This window comes from Eublepharis macularius, chromosome 4 (assembly GCF_028583425.1).
Source record: "Eublepharis macularius isolate TG4126 chromosome 4, MPM_Emac_v1.0, whole genome shotgun sequence".
In the NCBI taxonomy this organism is placed as follows: domain Eukaryota; kingdom Metazoa; phylum Chordata; class Lepidosauria; order Squamata; family Eublepharidae; genus Eublepharis; species Eublepharis macularius.
In genome coordinates this window covers 56,717,473-56,743,830 of record NC_072793.1, presented here as the reverse complement: position 1 = coordinate 56,743,830, position 26,358 = coordinate 56,717,473, and the positions used below count along the sequence as shown (strand labels likewise).

Here is a 26,358-nt window from a genome sequence, read left to right as displayed (position 1 = left end):
CTGCTGTACATTTCTCCATGTAGCTTTGCCCATTCTTATTATTTGATATTTATCATTCAAGATATACCTCATTAGTTACAGAACATATGTTGTATTAATTGTACAAGAACTAATGATAGTGTGATATAAAGGCAGACAAGAGACAACAATCTCTTCATATTTTTCTCTTTTCTTTCCCAGATAGTGTCTCAGGTTATTCGTGTACTTAAAATGATTTTTAGTCTGCCAGATAATGACTACAACAAACTTGTATTAAGACTGCTAGGCTGCACTTTCAGACTAAGAATAATCTACTTATTCTTTGATGGTTGGCTTGCATATCTTGTTTCTTTAGAAAATGAAAATGCTGGTGAGGGCAAACATTACTGCAACAGCTCTGTTTCTGTTTGGGAAACTTAGGATATTACTTGCATATTCTTTAGAGGAGAGTCTTTTTCATTTACTTGTAATCTTTTATCAAATACATCTTATTTTCAATATCAGTTCTAGATCCTTCCAGTTTCTGCAGAATATGATTCTCAAATATTTTGAACTCAATAATATCCTGTGTATGTTCTGCATTTATTCTTGGGGACTCCACTGTCTGTCTTTCTGTGGAACAATGTACTTTGTAACTATCTTAGCACCTTTTTAGACTCAGAAGAAGGTCTTCCTAGTTACCCATCACTATTATTGCTAAATCATTAAACATCTATTAACAGGTAATATGTTCGTAAAGGCCAAAATATTATATAGTTACATATTCTTAATTACATACGTTGATATAATTTAAAAGAGTAATAAAGTAATTTAAAAGAGAACTTGTTAATAGAAATGTCTTTGATCACTAGTAAAAAATAATCAGTCTGAAAAGTTGCCAGTAGATTCATTTTGATGTTCCAGTTCTTAATGTTTTGCCTTTGACATTAATTGTCCAAGACACATAAATTATAGAAGTGCAAGTGCCTCATTGTCAGTCAGGAAGGTCCAGCATAGAAATATCTTGAGGAAGACAAATTATATTCAGTGTAACTATTTGTCTAGAGTTGGGAAGCCCAACCTGCACTTTCTGAGGCCAAGAGATGGGGAAACAGCTGTCCGGCACCCAGCAGGTCCAGTGACATGGTTCTGTCCCCACTGTCCCTCAAGAAGAAGCTGTTGGGCCCTGGAAGAACAGCAGACTTTAAAAGGCAAGCAGTGCTGATAAAGCCACGTGGCTTCTTTAAGGAACCACACCTAATAGTTGGGCCTATAACCAGCTGGCCAGCAGGCCCAGAGGATGTCCAGGGGAATTCCTCAGCAAGGGATAAAGCCACACCCCCATCTCAAATCTTGTGAACATTCATTTTTGCGGGATTTCCTTGGGACTTCCTCCATGGGTGAGACTCTAACGACTCCTTGAAAAGGAGAATTAGCAAAAACCCAAGAAGAACATTCCCGGCCCTCTCTGTGGGACTGTAGAGAGGCCCAGCATGGGAGAGAAAGGATACATAGTGAGTTTAACCCACTCTTCCACTAGTACTGAAGCTACAAATACTTCCTACAAAGGTCACCAGAGGGATACTAGTGTCCAAATCAGCAGCCCCTGCTTCTGATACTTAAAATCATGAAATCTGTAAACCTTTGCTAAATTCCTCAGAGGTGGGAATTATCCAGATGATTCATCACATACACTACCCTTAATGAAACCTTTCCCCTTGAGACTTGCAGTTTATCTTGAGATGCCTTACCAACAATGCAACGAGCATGCTAGTGGCCAGGCCAGTATCAGTCCTTGCCAGCTGTGCTTAGCTGTGGCAGGCCACAGGCTGCCTGTGCTACAAATAGGCAGCTCCGGGAAATGCGCCACACTGCGAAGGTCTGGGTAGAAACTGGCTGTGCCTCTCTCTTTTCCCCTGTAGGAGAAAGTGAAGCATCATTCTGCACTGGCAAAAACGAGAACTGAGCCTGATGTCTCAGCTCTTGTATCATAGCAAGCTGACCTGCTTTTCCCCCTGCAGCCATGACTGTAAAGAGATCCTGAGTTTGTATTGTAAATGTTAAACATATTAGTGGACTATGGCGATTCTATTTTTAAAAAATAAATAAAGGTCAGCCACAAGATTAGGCTGTGCAATGCAGCCTTAGAATTTATCTTGAATACTGTGGTCTTCATGGAAGATAACAATGACATAGTCCAAAGGCTTTGTTTCAAGTGGTATGGGGTTGCTATGAGGATAAAATAGAAAAGTGCAGAATGAAGTTGTATCTGCACTGAATCTTACAATATTACCATATTTTGGAAGAATGTTATGCTCTGTTGAAACTCTGAAAAAATTCTGTTAGTCTACAAAAATTAGAAAAATGTGCTGGAACAGAAGTGGACTTGGGGTGGGGGTGGGGGTCCATGGTGCCTTTACACACCTATAACAATTATATATGTTCATATTTGAATGGGTTTTGGTAGACTAAAGAGTTCAAGAATTGATCCTTGCTTTCCTTTGTATTTTATCTGAAGCTAACCTTTGAGAATATGTATATTTTAATTCTCCTCTCTTTTGTTTACAGACTGCTCAATGCCAATAAGATCAACTGCCTGAGAGTAAACACATTTCAAGATCTTCATAATCTCAATTTACTATCTCTATACGACAATAAACTACAGACCATCAGCAAAGGGCTTTTTGTGCCTCTGCAATCCATTCAAACTCTGTGAGTATCCACAAATAGTACATCTTTCCCTAGTACACTCTCCTTGTATCTTTCCAAAAGAGGTACCTTGGTTTTTTCCCAGTCCCCTTAATCCTTGGGAACATATCTGTCTGAGTGCCAGAGACTAAATGCATATAATATGGACAACAAATCCATATTAAGTAGTTCATTCCTGATAGATATGTCTTCCATGCATTGGCCTGTTGCAGTTGCTTTTGCTCCTTCCAGCCCTACTGTTTGGCTTTGTCTTGATACAGAATATCACTAGGACTGGATATTAATGATGTATTACTGCCAGCATTAAGTGTCATTCCATTTTAGGCAGCTAGCTGGGAGTTCATATTATTGTGCATGTATAGCCTTCAAAAATAACGGTAGATCAAATTCTGCAGTAAATTGCTAGTATGTGCCAAACCTACTGGGTGTTGCAGATGCTTAGGCTACAATTCAAAGATGAAATATTTGCATCTTGGTTTAAAAAAAAAATCACTTAACTGCTTCCTGATTTAATTGCTGCATTTATTCTACTAAACATACCAGCCAGTATAAGCATTTAAAGTAGCTTCCAAAATCAGGAAACAAAGCTCCAGCTGAGTGTAAGCTTTTCTCTGGCACATGCATATCTGTTCTTTGGCTCCTAACCTAAACTGCATTCCTTTAGAAACATGTGTTCTGTGGCTTTGCATGATTTAAGGTATTCAGTATAAGTTCATACCAAAAGCTGCATATCTCATGGATAATAAAATTTCCCATTACATTCTCATTCTCACAGAGTAAATGTTACATATCATTGTACCTTTAAGGTCATTAAGGCCCCAGCAAAATATTATTTTTCAAAATATCAGTTCAATATATTTTTGTTTTCTTTGTGTCTTACAGTGAGAGATGGTATCAAGTTGTAAGAGAGGAGTCAAAATGGTTTTATTTTTATTAGAAATGTTGCGCATACTATTTTTGACATTTTCTTGGACTGCTTTTCATCACAAGGGTATGAGATTTTTTTTTTTAAGCCAGGCTGCTTGGCTCCATTAGAAATGTTTTGGTTAAAAAAATGTTTAGGAGGCCTTTTTTGCCAGTGCTTGGTGAGGTCAGAACTTTGAGCTAATCTCACTCCCTGACACCTTCCCAACTTGGAAACCTCTTTTTTAACTGTGCTGTATATGAACAAAGCCATTCAGACAGACCCCTTTTCACAACATGACTGATTGCATGGAGCAACTATCATATAGAGACTCGAAATACTGGGTGTGGGTGCTCCATGTACTGAATCATTTTGAGTACACTAGTCTGACATACGAACCCACACAGCTTTTCTGTGACAATACGTTATAGTCATATAGTAGCAGATGTGTTGCATGAAAAGACCCTGTGGTTCTTTTCTTAATTTTGATTTTTATCAAATTTAATTTTAAGCATATGATTATAAAAACTGAAGTAGGTATTAAAATTATGTATTAATGTATACCATATTCACTCAAAAGGAAAATTAACCTGAAGGTATGACAACCCCCTTAAAAATATTATACACAAAAATATATTATTGGACATAACTTTAATAAGTATGCAAATATGTGACAAGCCCCTCTTTTTTATGGTATACCTATGAAAAAAACATAGTCTTGCATTTGAGAATACTATAAGTACAAGCTAATTATGATAACTACAAAATGAAGAGTACTTAGTATAGTCTTATAGAAATATCTCAGATGAATATCAAGAAGTAGGATCCCATTCCACCACTGGGAGTGAGGAATCCCCCGCTCCCAGCCTCTACTCCCCACCACCTCTCACCTGGCCAGCTGGGAGAAAAGTTGTGGGGAACGAATCTTGGAGGTAAGGAGCTTCCAAAGAAAGTGTGCAGCAGGCACTTTCCTGGTGGGCGCAACATTGCTTCCTCAAGTAATATCCTTCTGCCTGGCAGTGGGCATGCTCCTGTGCTTCTCAGGGGTCAGTTTTGGCCCCCAGTGGCTGAATTGGCCCCATGCAAAGAGCAGAGCACACCTGTTGCCTGCTTGATGATGTCAGTTCCTGGAAGTGATGTCATTGTGTTAGCGCTGGAAGACTGCACGTGCAAATCGCATGCATGGAATTAAGCCTCCCAGCAAGTACTGCCCCCTTCCCCAGCAACCCTAATAGTACCTTATAGGGATTAGTAGCATGTTTTTACTATTGTTTTGATAGGAACAGGATCACACTAAAGAGAGATGCTTCCCTATTTGTTCATGCACCTCATTACAAGAAATAGGAGAATAGTACTGAGGCAATGCAGTAGATATTTCTACAATGAAGCATAAATTACCCTTCTTCTGGGTATTACAGGAGACTTTCAAATCTAGAGTTTGAGATTTGAATAAAATTTGGAATGTTTTTTTTTTACAATTACCTGTAGATGTATTAGTTAGAATATACATTTCATGATGAGTTTTGTTTGTGGCCCAGGAGTTAAACCACTTTAGATACAATTCTATTAGCCTTAACCAGTATATGCGCATTTTAATTTCACTCTTTAGAGGAGACCTCTGGCTCATCTATGACTTTGCCAACAGATCAAATGGACACTAGTTTACATATCCATATTTAAATCTCTAGAAAGCTTAAATTTTGTAATAAAAATTCTTTCGAACTTAACATTATTTTAAAAGATGCATTCAGCTGCATTGTCCTGTGTCAGGCACCCAGATGAAAGTATTGGCTTTGGTAGACAGAAAGTCTGTGCCCTTTAAAGTAGATTTGCTATATTAATTTTTGTATCCTTCTTGAAAGGGCTCTCTGCAAATGTAATGAGCTAAAAAATAAGAATTTCTCCCATTCAAGTGCAGCTCCATGTGGTTTCCACCAGGCCTGGTGCATTGGAAGCTGATTCAATTACTCTACTCTTCAGATTTGTGTTTGTAAAAAACAATGATGGAGTACAGTGTCACAGGTCACTTCTGGTTAAACATCCCATCCCTCTTGCAGGCATTTAGCTCAGAATCCATTTGTGTGCGACTGCCATTTGAAGTGGCTGGCTGATTACCTGCAGGATAATCCAATAGAAACCAGCGGCGCTCGATGCAGCAGCCCACGTCGCCTTGCCAACAAACGAATCAGCCAGATCAAGAGCAAGAAGTTCCGTTGCTCAGGTAATTCATTTATCCAGGCTGTACTGCACTTTCAGTTCTGAAATAAGCAGGTCCAGAGAGCCTGCTAATCAAATCTGTAGGACAGTGTTTGCTATAATGGATATTATGGAGCATCTTTTAAAAATTTAATTTGGGAAATTGGATTAGTCTTCCAGAAAACCTATTTACCTTGTGCATTAAAAAAGAGACAAACCTTTAGCTTGCCCTGTGCTTTTTAACTTAAAAGTTAGTAAGTAATTTTAAAAGAATGTCTGTAAACTAGATAAGATGTAATTGAACCCATGTGCCAAATGTCTACTTATTTTAGAAATGAAAGAATTCAGATGTGTTCTGAGGAAATTTAGCAACCTGTGATGGTGGAGATGTTTGATCACAAAATCTCTCACCAGCAAAAGGCAGGATTTTGTGCAGTGGATATTTCTGCAAATCATTGGAAACATTCTGAAAATTTATTTTAGTCATTTTGAGATATTTCCAAGACAATAGTACAATATCACTCTGCACATAATAGTTGTAAAAGATGTAAACCATGGCTAAAATTGACTTAAAACTTTTGGTAAAATGTTTTAATGTATATCTAAAATTTTGGATCTGATCTCATATATTTCAGATCTACACCATTCTCACTCATTGATCTCTGTTGTTAGTAATGGTGGCTGGTGATCTCCTGGAATTACAACTGATCTCCAGGTCGTGTAAACTGTAAATTGTGTTGGTTTCTGTGTGGAGTCTTTCCAGGAGACAATGTGGTCTAATGGTTATAGTTGGACCGTCGGATTACTCAATGACCTTGAGATGAGTGTTATGGTGTTGGAGTAACTTGCATAATATAGTTATGAGCCTTTGAAAAAGCATTTTGCCAAAATGAGATTATAAACTGGCAAAACCCATCAGGCTTTTCAGCCACATTTTTGGCTTCCAACTATAACCATTAGACAATGTTGTCTCCTGGAAAGACTCCACACAGAAACCAACACAATTTACAAGAGAACAACAACAACAAAGATTGATTCATTATGAACTGCATCTCTGGAGGTTTCAAGTAACCACCCTGTGGTGAAGCTATACCGGTTGGACTTTTGATTGAATATTTGTGTGTGTGTATAATTATATATATATATAATGTGTGCGTGTGCGTGTGTGTGTGTGTGTGTGTGTATATATATAATTATTGGATATTTATTTATAATATTTATTGGATGGTGTACTTTGTCACTTTGCACAATTTTTTTTAAAAAAAATACTCAATTTATCTTTAGTGTACCTCCGAGGTTTTTCTTGTTCATTGGGTAGTAGTACAGTATCATGCAACTCTAAGCAGTTACACCCCTCTAAGCAGTAAGATTTACAAGGGTGCAACTTTGTTTTGGATTGTACTTTATATGATTTATTTTAGACAAGCTTGAACTATAAGCAATTTTTTTCTCTGCCATAAGATTGTTAACTGGATTTATTCGGAGTATAGCTGCTGTTGTTGATGGAATATTTTGCAGAATTTAAATCAGTATTGTCTCTCCCCATTCTCTGAAAAGTGACCTTTTGGGTGGAGTCTTGGAAAGTCAGTAGTACAATAGTTCTACTGTATTACTATTGTACTACTGAACTTCAAAATCAGATGGCACTGGTTAATTGCTGTGGGCAATTCTGCTTCACATTTTAATAAATAATATTTGCATCATTGGAATTGGCAAACTGGAATTCTATTGAATGTTAATTGTTCTATTGTCTTAAATCTTTAGTATATCACCAATTCAGTATATTTGATTGGTACAGTGTTCTAACATACACTGCAACAGGTGTAGGTCATGGGTTTTTTCAATTAGTGAAAAAATATTGAACATATGTATATAGTTGCAAAAACAAGAATATACTTTTACTTACCCTAAAATTTCTTCTGATAATTGTAAACATAGTGTCCGTCATATTGTGGTATGTCCATATTTTAAATATATGTTACTTTCTGTTTTAATATTTTATAGTCCGTGTCAGTTTAGAAAGTGCTCTGAAGATCAGCATAATGTTTCCAACTGTATAAGAAGCACATGGAAGAATACTACTGTTTTCATTACCAATCTGGAATTAGTGCTACTGTATTGGCAGAAGTTTTTTCAAAGGGACTTTGTCTTAATTCTAATATTTGCATCAGATGAAGAGTCAAGTCAAAACACAATTTGCACTTTGATGGCTCAAGGACCTGGAAGAAAAGTCCATTGTTTGTTGTTAAGTTCCTTAAATTCCTTAAGAAACTTAGCCCAAGGTTTACTTACTTACTTACTTACTTACTTACTTACTTACTTACTTACTTACTTACTTACTTACTTACTTACTTACTTACTTACTTACTTACTTACTTATTTACATTATAGTCCACCTTTCTCGTTGGGACAAGGTAGATTACGCAAAGTCAATACAGTTAGAAAGATAGAACATCCAACAAACAGTGTGATAGGATTTGGATTGAAGACATTTGGACTTATCCAGAAATCTGAAACAGAACTGAAGTAAAGCATAAATAAACACATTGGTGACATTCACTCTTAGAGTAGCACTTAGAATTTTTTTAAAGGAATATGTTTTCAAAAAACAGTATTTGTATTCAAGAGGCACTAGAAAATAGGTGAAAAGATCTGATGGTTACAATTTTAATACTGTGCTCATTTTAAACGCCATATGGTAGGTTTCTCTTGCTTTGAAGGGAAAATAATTATCGTATAATAGTTCCTGACAGGAAATAAGGCTTCCCTGAGTGTATCTGGAGATTACTTGGTTTCATAGAATGGATTTAATTGGTCTGTGTCAGGGCAATACAGAACCCAGTTTGTTAGGGGTATTCGATTATCAGCAGCAAGCACCTCTATATGTTCAGGATGAATAAGCATACACTCTCCAGTGCTCTCAGAAAAAAAGAGGATGCTGCCATTTCCAGCAACAGCAATAAAAAGACATGATAGTCTTTTCCCTCAGCAGCACCTGCCCAATAGCAGCCAAGCATCCAAAGAGACATGCCAGCTCTATTTCACCAGAGACTCTTCTTCTCAGCAGGCTCTCCTGCTTGGCATCTTTTGATTAAGATAACTGCTGTACAGCTTTGTTTTCTAAGGGGAAATCAAAAGGAGTCCAGCAGCAGATTGTACTTGCTCAATGATAGTTCAGCATCACTTTAGAATTGGCAGGGCTTCTTGATTAGTGTGTAGCTCTACAGTGTATGCTGCCAATGACATGAAAAATATTGCTCCGCTCAGAGAAATGTCTCTTTCTGTTTTCTTTTGTAGCTTTTCCCTCCTCTCTCTCCTCTCTCTCTGTCACCTTTGACTAGCAATTGATTGATTTGTCTGTGTTCTGTGGTTTCTTTGCTAATGAAAGAATGTTTAAAAGAAACAGAAAGTCACTAGAGTTTTACACTCTCCTACCACAACAATAAGAATGTTTCTCATTTGAAACTGTGATAACCAAATGTGTTGCCTTAGTATCTGTGGCATTTGATTCCTATTCTGTTCAACTGATTTTATTAGCTATTACAATGCCAAAGAGATGTCATACACACTAATAACTAACAATGAAGGTAGGATGATGAGTTATCTGCCAACAGACATCTCTCTCTGTCAGATGCTGCCTCTCAGTAATTCAATCCAAATCCAAAATAGGTGCACTGTTTCAAATATGGAAGACAGAGACATAAGCGCCTGCATAGATTAAGTGACACTCCTGGGTAACCTCTGTCATTACAGCAGAATTCTCTCCGTTTGAGCGTGTTATCCTCCATTTAGCAAATAGAAATGTTGAAAGCATTTCTAGAAGAAAGCAGGCCTTGACTGTGCTTTGTATCTCTTCTTGAGTACTTCAGCAATAATTTAGATGGTGAATGTTTTCAAATATCACTGGCTACAGGTCCGAGATGGTGTCAAATGCATAGGTTAATTTGTGTTTTCTTTTGGATTTTTCCCTTTAGTAAATGTGTTGGTTAGTATTGGAAAGGTAAAATAACTTCCTCTGTTCGGGGTGCCTAGTTCAAGAATTCATTATAACTAAAGAAGAGCACTTTATATATTAGCAGCCGGTATTAAGAGCAGTGGTTCTCTTTTTCTTCTGCACCAATTTCAAATGGGCAAAATAGTAGGAATTAAATAATACAACAAAAATGTAGATAAGCAAAGAAATAAATTACACCTCTCCCACAAACCAATAGTTAAACATACGGAATTAGATTACAATATCCATTGCTGGCCCAAAGTGTTCACTTTTCTTAATTTATATGCTTTCCCATGGATTGTGTGATCAGGAGTAAACCAAACAGGTCAGTAGGAGAAGCTTTTTTACATTAGGAAAGAATTGTATAACACTTCAATATTATGCTGTTACTCCAGTCTACCCGCCATTTGATTTCAGTTAATCCATATCAGAGTGCACTGTAAATTTGTGTTGCTCTATCTATGGTCTGCTTCACACATGGCAATCTTCATGCACAGCTATCACTTTAATGTAGGAAAAATATTTACACTACTTGTATAATGTCAGTGGTGGCAAATGCAATATGCTTCTTTGCCATACACACTTGTGGTGGGAAGCTGTAAATATTTGGTTCACAAGATGGTCAAATTGGAAGAGCTCCCTCAGAGCTTTTCCGTACATTGTGTTTTATGGATAAGCCTTGATGCTACAATTAGTAAACTGTTTTGTCTTTGCTCAATTCTTGCTGGAAGTGGATACTTCCACATTGTGAGTTCCATGCCTCTGCCATGACATATGTAAAAGTTTGAATATCCTAAAATTAATTGTGGGAAGAAGTATACTATCATGTAGATGTCATTGCAATTTACTAGTACCAGTCCACAGAGTGATTCCACACATACATACACACACCATAAATTATGGCAGCTATGTGGAATCCTCATAATATGGAAACGCTTTTCAACAGAAATGTTGAAATGGCCCTAAAACATGTCAGGAGTATTAAATTCGACAATGGTGCATATTACTAGAGTGGAATAAAATTCCTACTTTGTAAATTTATCGAAAGCCTTGCTTGAGGACAGGTTCTTAACATTCACAAGTGGGTTATTTTTCCTTTCCTTAAACAAAAATACAGATATACAGTAATGAAAGTTTGCGGAGTGGCACTCTCACCTGAAATAGAATAGCCTGAAAATGTTTTCATTTCAAAATCATCGAATTCCTAATTTCTACCAATCATTTTTGAAAACGTCTCAGAGAAATACACCATTACCAGCTGCCTGCTATTTCCCTGGCACGGGGTGACAGGTTTTGAAAGTCCTACACTGACAGTGTGGGAAGAAGAACAGATTGTTGAGGAGTAATAACCAATGTTTAGTAAAATTTCAACCATCAAGCAAGTCTAGTTAATATCCTAAAGAATAGCAATGATGATATTTAAATATATTGGGATATTATTTCTTGTATGAGTTGTATTTCAAAGGAGAAAAAGCCCAAGCACTGCTAAATACTGATTGTCAAAATAATCAAAATATAATATCTGAAATTTTACAAAATGGAATTGGACATTAGAGAAGTTGGTTGTTTCAGTATTGATTTCCAAGTTATCCAGAGATTTTGTTAAAGATATGGCAAATGATGAAAGTGTCTCAACAGACTAAAAGTACAATTCTGTATAGAGTTACTTGAGAATTTCTTGATTTCAGTTCTCTTAAACTGGAGAAATTCTACCTAGGGCTTTACTGTTTAAAGCTAGTTATTAATGGTATGGATGAAGTTCACAATTTTTTCATAACCGTTATACTTTGAAAGGTTTCTGGTTGTTCTCGTTCACTAACAGTCTGTGCCACAAAGTGTTTTTGCTTTTGTTGTAATAAGTATTGACTTCTTGAACTCCAGCTCCTTTATGCATGGGTGAAGTGGACAGTTCACAGTGAAATCTCCAGCTTATGCTTCTCCATGCTGCTTCCTCTCAACGCTCCTATCTCTTTGGCGGCTGCCTAACACTGACTCTGGCTGTTGATGGGATTTTCCTTTGTGCTTGATCTAACCATGTGGTAGAACAATACAAATTGAACATGGTTCTGTCAAGCACCATGGAAGGCTCCATGCTTTTCTGCAGCATGGCATGCTGGGATACTTCTGCTGTTTTCAGAAGCATCAAAAGGTGAGAGATTTCCTCATTTTAAAAGGAAAGATGAAAAAATAAGATAATTGTAATAATTTCCACAAAATTAAAAGGCTGAATATAGACTTCAGAGTGGGACCCTCCCCCCAAAACACATACACACATAATAGATAAAAGCATCCAAGAAGGGTTTTGAAAATGGCTTGCATATGAAACAGAGGTAATGCATTTATTAACTCTTCTTATAATAAACGAGTTGGACATCTGTGTTGACATATTTTGATTATGGCCCAACTAGTCACAGAATTAAAAAAAGAAATCACATCCACTTAATTTTATTTACTTCATTTATACCCCACCTTTCTCTCCAGTAGGGACCCAAAGTGGCTTATATCATTATCTCCTCTATTTTATCCTTACAAAAACTCTGTGCAGTAAATTAAGATGAGCATATGTGACTACCTCAAGGTCACCCAGCAAGCTTCCATGACAGAGTAAGGATTCAAAGCTGGGTCTCCAGACATGATTTTAGGCTACTGTATGGCATGATCTGCACTTTTGTGATATTGTATAATATTATAATATTACATGATTATATAATAATATTGTAATATTATGAAGCAGCATTACTTGTGTTAGATAGCTACGTTGTTTAAGATATCTTCCTGTTGAATTATTCAATTATTATATCATTATTCAATTATAAATTTGTTCTGTGTCAGGAAAAAGTCACCCAGCAATTTTATAGAACAAGTGGAGGACCTATGGGACTTGAGGGAGGCATCTTCTGCCTTGCTGCTTGAAGCTCTTGTTCTCTGGTGGTTGCTTCCAGTCTTCATCCTTCCCCACCCACTCACCTGCAGTTGGGAAGGGCAGGGGGCAGCAGCTCCTCCTCACGCTTACTTGCCTACAGCCCTTTCTTAGAGTGGCTCCCTTATGTAGTGGCTCCCCTCTTCCCCCCACCTATTTGTTTGCAGTGTCTGTTCTCCATGGGCAGCTCCTGTTCCTCCTCTCCCCTGTTCACCTGAAGCATCTTTTCTTTTCCGGAGGCAGTGGCAGCTCCTACTTCTCAGCCACTTGCCCCCCTCAAAATGAAAGTTAAGATTCTGCAATGTAAAAACTCAGTGTTTTCCGCCAAATATTATATCATAATATTTTTAATCTTGGGATTTTTATGCAAACATGGGATGGGTAGGTTTTCCTATTACAATAAAAAATATCCCATATCTCATATCTGTACCTGGCCTCATTCTCTACATTTGTAAAATTGCAGTGGCCTGCTTCAGAATTAGATACATGATAGGTACAATATTCAAAGGTGGCATTTCAACTCTAGAATACTCTATGTGTATGCAGCATTGCAATATCCATGCAGGAAAAGATATTTAAGTAAAAAGAGCTTGGAATGGTCTTGTTAATCTTTTTGTCCGTGACAATGGTTTTAGCATTCAATATTGGTTTTAACTCTTTCAATATTGTGTTTTCTGTCTTCTGATGAAGCTCTTTGAATTTGCCATGTAACACGTTCCCCTTGCAGAAGGCCTATACTATGGTGCACAGTCTGATCATCAGGGGCCTGTTTTTTTGCGTATCTTCCCACCATGGAATGCTATAAATATACCAACCGTTTCCTTGCTATTATAATTCACAGGACAAGTAAGGTTGCCAAATGCGTGACGGAAAAAATCCCTGTCCTTTTAATAGTGCCTTAATGGGACATTATTTACCAGGTTATTTACTTTTATGTCTTAAAAAAAGCTTCAGTTGCATATTTCCATACATTAATCCTCTATTAAAGGGACAGGACATTTTCCTGCATGCCAGTTGGCAATCCTAAAGACATGGCATGTAGTAATGGGCAAGCTAATTTTTAGAGAAGCTCGTACCCTATTATTATCTTCTCATGAGGAAACTCTTTTAACAAGGAACCTCTAGGTTCTCCAAAACATATTTGTAAAAACCACTGGTCTGTATAATACTGTAGTTATAATGGAACTTTTACCCACACCTTTGATTCCCCAGATTTCTGATTAGTTGTGGAAGTGTGGTAGAATCTCCTCACCATTTGTAGGATAATCCCATTCAAACAACCATTTTACCACAGATCTGCACCTGATACTGGAAATTTTTTTGCTACAACTGTCAGATATATCTTGAAATGAGTGCTTTCCTCCATCACAGTCTTTCACTGAGGGTCGTTCTCTGTGCATCTGACAAATGGGGTGAGAAGGTGGTTTTCTTTCGTTTGTTGCCATCTTCTCAAGAAATCCAAAATGTTTTCAGGAGCAAGGCTATAAAACCAAAAGGAATTGAAATGACAGATATACTTGGTTAAAAAACATGGTCCCTCCCTTTCCCCCACCACAACTATTAAGGATTGTCTCTCATAATACATATTTTGATTAAAATAGAATTTAAGCAATATACATATAAATAAAGTAACAGTATAGTTCTAAGCAATAGATTTCCAAAGTTCAGCAAAACAGAGGACTGGCAAGCCATGTTTATATTAGCTTTTAATTTTGAAGTAAAAAGTACTTTCATTGTTACACTTGAAATAGACAATGTAATGTAATTTACAGTGTCTCCTCTTCAGGGCTTTCCAACACTGATTTTTATAATAGAGGAAGTAATACTTGCACATAACCCTTAATGTTATACTTCTTGAATTGCACCATATCCACTTAAAGCCACATGGGAGCATGCTGATAAAGTAATGCATGTAGAGATGGATGGACACGTATAATGCGTACTGTAACCAGATGGCCAGCTTTCACATTAGTTTCCCTAAAGGGAATAACATGATAGAGCTGCCACCTGTTCAAGTGATCTCAAGGTTCAAGTTAAATAGTAAATTTCCTTTTGTGGAAGCTGATTGCCAGTTGATGGGTAGCTCAGAGTACCTGATGACACTGTGGTGTTTATCACTTTACACTACATGATCATTTACATTATTCACATGTATATGTTCAATATATCTATAAAATAGCAATTCTTTGCTGCTTCTTTTTCTGGCCATTATTATTTCACTTGTACCACGCCTGATTATGAAGATATGAAGCCTTGGCTATACAAATGTCTTTCTTTCTATAGAATAAGAAAAGTTCAGATTACTGAATCATTCAGTGACTGCCCATATTTTAGTGTTTGCACTAGGGGTGTGTGCCAAGAAAATTTTTGTTATAGCTTCAGATCTAGAATTTGAGGAGTAGAGGGACCTGTACTGGAATTGCTGTACTAAGTAGAACATTACCAGTTTGGATTTCTAATCTGTAGAGGTTTTTTGAGGGGGGAGGTTAGAAATTTTGGGACAATTATTTGTAATTGGGAACAAATTTGAGGGTTTTGTTACCAGAACTGCTCTTTACAATGGGGAAATTAGCTTTAGCAGTCTGGAACTAAAATTAGCGCGGATCTAACCAACATTTACGGAGGTCCCGATTCCAGACACTCTAGTGACAAAGAGGCAGACTACAAATAGGTTCAATAAACACGTGTATTTACTAATAGTGTGGCGTAAGCCTGAACTTGCACATACACACAAGAAAGCATACGAGGACTAGGAAATACAGAGTAAGAAATACAGAGACGGTCGCTTGAGCAGGTACCCACGATGATAAGGGAAATACTCACAATCCTGAAGCGGAGCAGAGACACGACAGCGAGGTGGTCCAATGCCAGCAATGGATCCATGGACAGACAGCAAGGGGGTCTGGGTAGGAATGGCGTACGCACCATGCGGTCTGAGGGACCAGCTTAAATACCCCAAAACGTATCCTGGGGCTGGTGCTGTACTTGGTGGTTCTCACAGATTAAAACAAAGGCTCTAATGGGTTACTGAATGGCTTGGATGGGCCACGTTAGGAATCTGATTGTGTTAAGTGACAACTCAGGAAGAGGGGACAAAGGAGGGAGGGGGAAATCTGAGTGGGCTGAATGGATGTTCTAGCGGACAGGGCTTGCCCTGATGTCATCAGTTCTGGAATGCGGAGGTTTCTTTGAGATGCATTCTCTAAGTGCTTGGGATGGTCGGCACTTAGCTTCTTCTCCGGGGCGGCTCCTAAGATATGCAGAGCGGGGCGAGGTTCTCTCGCTGCGGACGTGGTGTGTCCGCTTCGCCGAAATGGCTTCCCAAAGCAGGCTTCTTCCCTTGGTCTTCTGGCTGCCTAGGAACATGGTCGCCGGCTGGGCATGGCAGGGGCTGGTTAGCAGGTTGCCCGGTAGCGAGGGCAAGCTCGGGGACCGACCCGTGGGAGTCTCCAGGCGGGAACTGACCAGGGAGCGCCTAGCCAGGCTCGCTGGAGGTTTCCCCGGCAGGCGCCCGGCTGCTAGCAGCGGCTTGGGCCCAGATGAGGCAGGCTTCCATGGAGGCCGGGGGAACAGCACGTAAAACACAGTCCATAGCAGGGAACAGGCGCGGTCCGTGGCAGATGCCAATGCAGGCACGGGGCACACTTGTAATAAAGTCCAAACACACACACTGGGAGGTCCAGATATAGGTCTGGGCAGGGTTGCCCAGGAAGAAAGTCCTTTGTGCAGTTATCCAGGCATGGTGTCAGGAAACTCTATTGCAGCAGCAAGGTAATTAACAAGCAGGCAGGAAACTGACACGTGTACCAGAGCACACATGTGCAGGGCAATCTTTGGTGCAGCAGTAAAACAGCAATGCAGGAAACTTTAACACAGTCCATGGCAGGCCTTAAAGCAGGAGAGGGGGCCTACTTGGCAACAGTTTGGGGAAGCTGTTTTTAAAGATAATTTGCACGGAACAAACAGAATGGACAAAGGGGATTTTACAGACCCCCAGGTGCCTTTTGACAAAGATACCCTTCACTCTACTGATTCCTACTTGTGGGGCGGGGGGGATGGCAGTAGCCACTAGCATTAAATAAACCTACCTGTCTGCATCCATTTTTTAATGTACTGACCATTAAAAAATACTTTTCTGCTGATAAATCTGCATTTGCCATGCTTCTTTGTTGTGGTCTCTTGTTCCTTTAGCAAAATAAAGAAGGCTTCCATTGAAGAAAACCTCCTCTGCCCCATCCTGTCCCAGCAATTTTTGAAAATAGTTCATTTTTTAAAAATAGTGTGTGTTTGTGTACATGTGTCCATGTGATTGCATGTGATGAATCAATCATTCAGTTGCTATGAGATACATGTCTTCCTGCTGGGCATCCACTGTAGGGGGTCTTTAATTAGTAATTTGAACTACTATTAATGAAAGAGTTTCTGGAGGAGGAGGTGGCAACATCAGGGGTGCGGGGGAGTCCATGTCTTAAAGGATATCTTAGCTTACAAGTTGTCTTCACTGCTTTGATCAGTCACATGTCAGCTCCAAGAACATTGTTTCAAAGCCATAGAAGCTGATTTTGCTGGCAAAGGGCAGCATGGGTGGGGGGTCTTGCTTCCCCCCTTTCCTTTTTCCTTATCCCCCCAAAAAATAACCCAGTGGGAACTTATTTGGATAAATTTGGAGCTGTATATGGAGTGGTGAGAGTGCTTGCAGCTCGATACAGACTCTTCCATGGATATTCCTTCTTTGGGGCTTTGTCCAAAGGTGATTGGTTGGGAGCACTGAAGCACTCACTTCCTGATCCCTTGCAAGAATCTGATTGGAAGGGAGAAATGCCACTGCTTGGGAATTCAGACAATAAAGGAAAACAAATTGATTGTCAGTAAGCACCTAAACATGAAAAAGAACATGAATTTTTTAGGGAGTGTTTTTCATAATGTCTGAAAATCCCAGATTTGTGTTCTAGAAAATCACAGTTTTAGCCTGAAACAACAATTTTTGTGTATATCTTCAGATCATAAAATTCAGAAAGCACTGCCCTAGTTTGCACCCTTCCTGGAATACAGATGTGCCTTTTTATTTTCATTGTAATAGTTAATATTTTATATGTTTGTTGAAATAAAGGTAGACCCCAATTAAGATGTCAGTTTTCGGTGAAAGATGTTTATACCATGTTCTGTGCTATGCAGTTTGTCCAAAAAGATGTTAAAAATTGTGCATCAAGATGACCCAACTTTTTACAGGATGCATTTTTATAAGTATGGTGATACAATATCACAGAACTAAGAATAAGAGTGAAGAAAAGGCCTTAGTTTTGTCTAGGGGCTTGAGGGTGTTGGCGAAAAATGAGACTATTCCTTTGAACTGCAAATTGTCATTCTATACCACAATGTTTTTTTTGGAACTCTTATTCAGTTTCAGAAGAAGTTTGCCCTATATATTGGGTGACTTGACAAACACAAGTCCATAACTCTCTTGTGCAAGAATTATTTATGTGGCATTTTGGATCCAGTCCTATATATTGTAGCTGTGACATTTATTTAATGAATAAGTATTGCAGACTTCCTCCTTAATTGGAATTGATGTTCCTGAGCTTGCTCAGCTTTCTCTAGTGAGTTCTCTGTGCTGCTGGTTAACCCTCTCCCTTTTTGAATAGGGATTTTTTCATGGGAAGTGGAAGCTGGCAAGAAATGGGGCATAAAAGAAAAGGGAACATGCTTCCTCTAACAAGTTTTTTTCTGAGATTTCTTTAAAAAAACTGGTGAATGTTCTATGAAATTTCCATCAAAGCTCAACAATGGAAATGTATTGTGGCAAGAGATATATGTGTCTTGCCCATCATTGCTTTTAGAAGAAATTATGACTGAGACCCAAAGATCCTTAGTCAAGCTGAAGTCAAGTTTTTTAAATGTTTACTCCAGGCTTTAAAATTTCTTCTGACAACAATCCTCGTGTTACTCCAAAGGGTACCCTGACTTTCAAAAGCATTTTTTCTGGTAACAAGGAATTGTGTTAGGAAGGGCAGGGGCCCCACCATTATGCATGTGGAAAAGTTCCTGAGCAACTCTGAATCTTGGCGTATGTGTTTTTCTACATCTAGGTGGTATTGTTCTAGTCTACAAGAGGAACAGTTGTTGTTGTTGTTTTCATTTTGGTGGTTGTGGTAATTATGAGAGGTGTTATAATAAGTAATGTCACAATTATTTATTCTATATATTATTTTGTTAAAAATTAATAATAGTTTCATGCTTATTTATTATATATAAGAAAGTAAAATTTTGCAGTTTCTTTATATAGAAAAGTGTAAACAAGAGACAGTAATATATCCCAATATTATATATTTTGATACCTTATTTTGGTACCTAACTTCCCAGACATACCCTCAAAACAGTTTGAAAAAATGAATAAACACTTTAAAGGGCTTCCACATAGTAGGTTAACTTGCCCCACACCCCCTGCAGCAGCCACCACCCCTTGGGCCACTGGGTCTTTTGTAATTAAAAAAAAATCAGCACTAGAATATGGTTTGCAACAGTAAGTGTGGCAATGGTGAAGCCACACAAGCTCTTCCCCTTCTGGAAGCCACCAGAGTGTCAGCTCAATTTAACCTATGAAAAGCCTTCCCAGAAGGAAATCAATGAATTGATCTAATGAGGTTCTCTGAGAAGAACTTTCTAGAGATACAGTAGCATTGCTGAGTAGGCTGTAGCTCTAGTTGCCAAAGAATGGTTGTCTGCTCGCAAGATTACCCTCAAAACAGCTTTGTTGGTTGTAAGGGAGAGAATGTTCCACCAGATAACTGTGGCCCAAGTCTTTAACTAATTGGGCTGAAATCAGCCATTTGAATTGTATCTTGAAAGAACCTGATTTGTGAATTGATGCATCATACTTCAGTCTATGTGTAGATTTCATGTAGAGAACAGTTGCTCTAGACTAGCCATAGTAAACAAAGGTGGTGTTATCAAAATGGTTATAAACTATCTGTTGTATATCTGATCTGAATATGGGTTGGTTCTATATTGTTTCTAGAGATGGGCACGAACTGGGGGAAAAACAAACCATGCGATTCGTGGTTCATCGCATCTCACAAACCAAACGAACCACAAACTTTCACGAACCTGTCCTGGTTCGTGAACTGGTTCATTTGATTTGTGAAAATGTCACTTCTGGGTCAGCAGAAGGTCTGCCTAGGAAACTGATTGATTGTTGCCAGGCTGTCTGCAGTGACAAACCAAAAAATGAACCAAACGAACCAGTCTAAAGTTCGTGACGGTTCATCAAAAATGGGCTCTGACAAACCACTGGTTCACGAAACCATGAACCAGCTGGTTTGTCACAAATTTTGGTTTGTATTTCGGTTCGTGCCCATCTCTAATTGTTTCTAGTTGCAGTTCTGTGTTCTGTGTTCTGGCAGGGAATGACTGTTGTAACTTTTTAAAGATTTGTATTGGAGACCACTTGGAAACCTTTTATTAGTTGTTTCTTTAAACAAATGTGTTACATTATTAAACAGAATCACAAATGCTAAAGAGTGAATTTGAGTCTGTACACAAGTAACAACTTGGAGTCCACTTGCAGAAAACGATCTTTTCCTAGCCTTTGCTTCTCCCAAATTCCTTTTATGAGGAATTAATATTTTTCCAATAGAAAATTCTGGCATTGATTAATAAACGTGCAGGTTCAAAACATTCAGGAAAAGTTTAAAAGATTTGTTAGGATGGTTAAACATAACACATGATTTCAGAGATACATTCCCATAATTAACTATGAAGTCAGTAGGAAAATGCTGCATGATTGGATTTGTGCCGGCAACTCTTTGATTACATAGCCGTTAATATTTGGGTTGTGATAAACTCAGAGATTATGTTTAAACCTCTTGTTAATATTTTCTTTGAATCTGGAAAGATTGTTTTGTAAAGGCTAACTGGAAATGTATTTCAACCAAACAAGCTAAAAGGGACCTGACAGTTGTAGTATAACGACATACTGAAATGCAGTTCTTACTAAATATAATCTTCTGTGCATATCATGATTGAAATGGAAATTATTGGAACTCAGGTTACTTTTCACTGCAGTTACTCATGTACTTTGTTAAAATATTTATTTTTGTAAAGCAGACTAGCTGTTTTGCAAAGCAGACACTGTGTCGATTAAGCTGATATATGTCCTTGTGTTTCAGTTGTAATTTGTCTAACACACCATTTTCTATGTGATGGTTATTGATATTAAGAAAAATATTTTCGAGAAGGTGAAATGACACTGAAGTGATCTTTTAAGAGATGAGAAAGGACTCTGGACTCTAGAAATGTGTTGGAATGATCTTGGCAAAATATTTTAGAACATAATGTGTAATTCAGTTAAATTTGGCTCACCTCTGAGGAGATTAAATAGAAACATGTTCTTTTCCATCTCTTATTTATTATGGTTATTTTATAATGCAGCTATTTACCTGGAAACATTTCAACTTTGCAGGTTCAGAAGACTACAGGAGTAAGTTTACTGGGGAGTGCTTCATGGACCTTGTCTGTCCTGAAAAGTGCCGCTGTGAGGGAACAATTGTAGATTGTTCCAACCAAAAACTGACTCGACTTCCCAGTCATCTCCCAGAATATACCACAGATCTGTAAGTGTTTAAATTTGAATAGGGAGAATCAGTAGAATGCTTATCTAGTAAAATAATTGTATTATTTCTACTTTTGCTGGCCAAGTTAAGACTCAAAGGCCAGCATGTACGAGTTGATGTACTTGGGCTAGCTAGGCATTTGCTTGCTAATGTAAAATGAAACCAAAACTGCTAAAGTTGTTAAAAGCAACACATCGTGAACATTTTGATTTGACTTCATTATTCTGAAACCCTAGTTGTCATGCCTTAACCTATGGTGGAGAGTACCCTCAATTCAGAGTTGACTTATGGTGACCTCAATGGGATTTTCATGGCTAGAACTAACAGAGGTGGTTTGCCAGTGCCTGCTTCTGCAACCCTGGTCTTCGTTGGAGGTCTCCCATCCAATTACTAACCAAGGCCAACCCTGCTTAGCTTCTGAGATCTGATGAGATCAGGCACACCTGGGCTATCCAAGTCCCAGCCACCTTAACCTATAGACTCCTGTATAACAATATTAAGTAAAAAAAACTTAATATTCACTCTAAATATACATACTACAGAATCAAAACCTGTATTTTAAAACCTATAAAACATATCCAAAATGATGTGGCAAATCATTTTGTCCCAAAAAAACCTTTAAAAAATTAAACAAAAATGAAAAATTTCATCCTCCTCCTTTCTGTATTTTTGTGTAGATAAAAATCATTATTTTAGAACTGTGTTCAGATGCTATTTGCTTTCCAGTTTCTTTTAAATGAAAGGCTCAAGTTAAATGTATAATTGTTGCATGATAATTAAACAATTTATGTGTCAGATTCAGCATTTTGTGTCTAAATTTAAGTGTCAAATGGAAAGAAAACTGCCATAGCTTCTCTTATGAAATTAGTAGTACAGCATCATTTTTTTCTATTGTGATGACATGATAGCTGCCTAAAGGAGGGTCCAAAATAATTACAGCCACAATAGGCACCTATTGTGCCTAGGCTCAAAAACTGTTTAGATGGAGCGGGTTTTCCGCAAACCAATTGGAAATACATTGGTTTTGTTCTTAATTTCATACAGTTTGCATATGGAGCATTGCAACTGTTGTCTGTGATTAAGATTAATATTACAAACAAGGCTGGCAGATAAATTCATTCTTTTTTGTTCTTGTTAATTTTTTTTTTTACAAATTTGCATGCTTCACTAGCACATCTAAGGCTTTGACGTGTTTTAAATGTTTTTATTGTTTTCCATAAGGCGTTTACATGACAATGACATTTCTGTTCTTGAAGCTACTGGAATATTCAAGAAGCTCCCCAGTTTACGGAAGATGTAAGTTCTGTTTCTTTTTAATTGTCAGGATAGACAGTGTGGCTCAACAGACTTTAACTAAGACTACAGTCCTATGCACATTTGTTTGGGAGTATGTTAGTCCTAAACAGGTTAAATGGTCAATTTACTTCCAAGTAAACATGCACAAGCATGTTTGTGATGTTTAATAAAGTTCAATAAAGTTTTATTTTATTTACTTCATTTATAACCAGCCTTTCTTGCTGATACTCAAGGCAGATTACAATTTTTAAAAAAAATTGGACAGCAAGGATTTCCAATAAACGATACAATAGGATTCAAATGGCAAGAACAAAAACTGAAACCCAAATAAAAAGGTTGTCTAACATAATAAAGAAAGTGAGTTGCAAAGGTAGAATACAATGCAGCAAAAAGAAAGTGATGATGCATACAATAAACATTGCAATAGTATATCTTATACCCTTACAAAGCAACTCTTATTAAAAAAACTGGTACATTATGCTACAATTCTAATCTTTTCATAAAACTGCCCTCCTGAACATCTCTATTTTGCAATTTCTGTGAAATGATACATCTCTGGAGGCCTTCTTGAGGCTCAGGCAGGCTGTTCTAACAAGGTAAAGAATGCTCATGAATAGGCAGTTTTTGATTTTGCCTGTTGCAGAATGGCACCTTTAGAAGGCTTAGTGGGCATTTTAGATGATAACCAGAATGTTGAATCGAATCTGATAACTGATTGGTAACCGATGCAGTGCTTGTAAAATTTGTAACCGATGCAGTGCCTGTAGAATGGCTGTAATAAGCATGTTCCATTTAGCATCCAATAGTAACCAAGCTATGGTGTTCCATATGAACCATTTGCAGTTTCCAAATTGTCTTTAAGAGCAGACATTGAAATAGTCAAGCCTCTAGGTAACAATAACTTGGATCCACATGGCCAGGTCAGCCAAATCAAGGTAAGGAGCCATCTTCTAGGTTAAACAAAGCTGGAAGAATGCCTTTTTTTGCAGTTGCATTAACTTGCTTCTCCTTCAATAGTGCTGGATCCAGAATAACTCCTAGGTTCTTAATAATAATGAGGTTTGGGTCATCATTATGGAAGTTGCTTTAACAAAATGAAACGGTGTTTTCTGTACAGCCACTTTACAGCATTTCAGCATCTATTCTGCCTCCCATGTTCTTCAGCATTTCAGACATGCAAGGGAGTCATGGAAAGCCGAAACGGTTTTTGTCTGTTTTTTCCCATTTTTTCCCCTGCACAGATTCCGCAATTTTTTTGGAAGCCGCTGCCCAGTCACTGCTGGCACATGCTATGTCCATGCAGAATCAAAAACTCCCATTCTGCTTCTCGTGCCCCTCTCTTCCTTTGCCCCAGGAGCTGCTTGGTCTGTCCACTGGTAACCACTCCTATCCTCCTCAGCTCTCTAAACTCCTTTTCTGCTATTTTTATCAGTAAAGCTAGATAAGGATCATAAGGCTGCTTCTCCGTTTTCTTCCTTCCTCCTGGGTATGCACAGACTCTTATTATTTTTTCTAAGCCAGGAACTAGTCCTAACATTACTGCTCATTCCCTGCTGACTTTAAAAGCCAAGAAAGGGTTAAATGACTACTTTTCCCTTCCTCCTTCAGGGGTATGCACACACTCTCATTATTATTTTTTTCAAAGTCAGTAATGAGTAGTAACCTTACTGCTCATTCCTCCTGGCTTTAAAAACCAGGCAAGGGTTAAATGGCTGCTTTCCCCTCCCTCCCTCCCTCGGCTTTAAAAGAAAATAAATGAGACTGGAACACATCTCAGCAAGCACGAAAAGTACATGTTTTCCCCTGAATTCTGCCACCAGTTGTCTCTTCAGTGGCCAATCAGCAAATACAGGGATGGGGATGGGAGGATGGATGCCAACATTGCAACATTACACATGTGAAATTTTTTTTTAAAAAAAAATGATGTCAACTCCAGTCCCCACAAAATGCCGCTCCGAACAGACACATCTCAACTCATCAGCAGATGCCAAATTGCCTCAGAGTCGTGCAGTGCAGAATGAAGGGACCTCAGCATCACTGGCTTAAAGTGTGCCGTCCAGAATGGGCCAGTGATTTCCAGGAGTATTTCCAGCTCATTTCTTTCCTTTTGCACACCCCTAGTATTTATGGGCATAACACCCTCCATGGCAGAAATGTGTCTATTTAAACTACATAGCAGCATCTTTTGGCAAAGAGGGAGTTGGTCCAACAAAAGCCTATAAATTAGACATCTTTAAGCCCACTGCTCCCCCATCTTGATCTCAGACAGGCACTCCTTTGGTTCTAGTGAGCACCCATATACTGTCTTACATTTAGATACTCATTACATATGAACATTAATTCATCTCAAAACTGTGCTACAGTTAATTTAGGTGCTTTTTCTTTTGTAATAGGGTAATATAAACATCCATCTTCTAGGTCATAATTAATGGGAACAAAATCCGCTGGACCATGCCTTCAGATGTCTTCAGCTGAGGGTTCTACCCTTCAAAATGCTTGTCCAGATCTTACATCCTCCTCCTAGATGACTGGCACATCAATTAAGTTAGGAAGGACATCACTTATTTCCTTAGTAGGTTGATCAAGAGATGTTTCATCTTTTATTTCTAGATGAAAACATGTCATTAAAAATCTTGCTTCATTGCTCCTTAGCCCTTTTGTCAATAATATAATGTAGTGTTGCTCATCTTCAAACTGTAACTAGTTTTCATTTTGTATTTGCTTGGAAAGGTGTTGATTCTTTACATTATGGTAATGATATACGGTCTGGACTTCTCTGCCTGTAAATTTAAAGTTGCAAATAGAAAGTAGCAATTTCTTTACGCCCTTCTTTTTTATTCAAAAGAATAATTCTCAAATGTCTCTTTCTGATTTTGTAGCCCTTTAATTAAAATGGATAAAATTCTCAAGTTCTCTGGAATTCTGGGATAAAAGCTTCAACACTTCTCTTGGCTCTATATTTGTAATTTTCAGTGGAACTCCGGACTGTCTGCCTGATATTTCAAAAAACCATATGCAGACCAGAACCATAGACTGTCTGGTCTGCATGCAGGTTTTTTTGGGTGCCTTTCTGTCACAAACAAGGCCCTAAGGTAGGAGGTATAACTGTTAGGCGCAAGGACACAAGATTTACTCAGTGCCTGGTTACTTAAAATCCTTTTTCAGCCAAAGGAGAGATGTTTAACCTAAACATTTATTTATTTTATTTATTTAATTTAAAGTCCACCTTTCTCGCTGAGACCTAAGGTAGGTTACACCGTTCACATGCTCTCCTGCAGAGGAAACAGAAAAAGTCCAGCCTATATGTAATTTTTCTAAATATTAACTAGGTTTATTGCAGCAAAAGGGTTTGTTACAATATCGCTTTGGTGGTGGAAAGCACCATTAAGTAATAGCTGATTTATGGTCCAGTAGTGCCACTGGACCCAAATCTTGCTGTTCTGCAATAGACCGACACAGGTAACCACCTGAAACTAGCTGACTTATAGTGACCTGCTGGGGTTTTCAAGGCAAAAGACTAACAGAGATGGTATTCCGTTGCCTGCCTGTGCATAGCAACCCTGGTCTTCCTTGGAGGCCTCCCACCCAATTACTAACCCAAGGCCAACCCTGATTTGCTTCTGAGATCGGAGAAGATCAGGCTTGCCTGGACTATCCACGTCAGGACCAACATGGCTTTAAGGATGGAAAACAGAAAGCAGGCAAGTGTTTGTTTCAGTCTTTTTGGTTTCCCTTTTGTAGGCATAAGAATAAAACTTGCCATAGAACAGCA

At 38.2% G+C, this 26,358-nt stretch overlaps 1 protein-coding gene across 1 annotated transcript in view; it reads left to right on the top strand.

Moving 5' to 3' along the window:
• The window catches only part of SLIT3 (slit guidance ligand 3), a 633,135-nt gene that overhangs the window by 432,347 nt on the left and 174,430 nt on the right, over positions 1–26,358 (top strand). The window contains exons 13-16 of the mRNA XM_054977013.1: positions 2,527–2,670; positions 5,629–5,792; positions 21,140–21,290; positions 22,512–22,586. Of these exons, the coding sequence (XP_054832988.1) occupies positions 2,527–2,670; positions 5,629–5,792; positions 21,140–21,290; positions 22,512–22,586 (534 nt within the window). The remainder of the gene's footprint in view (positions 1–2,526; positions 2,671–5,628; positions 5,793–21,139; positions 21,291–22,511; positions 22,587–26,358) is intronic.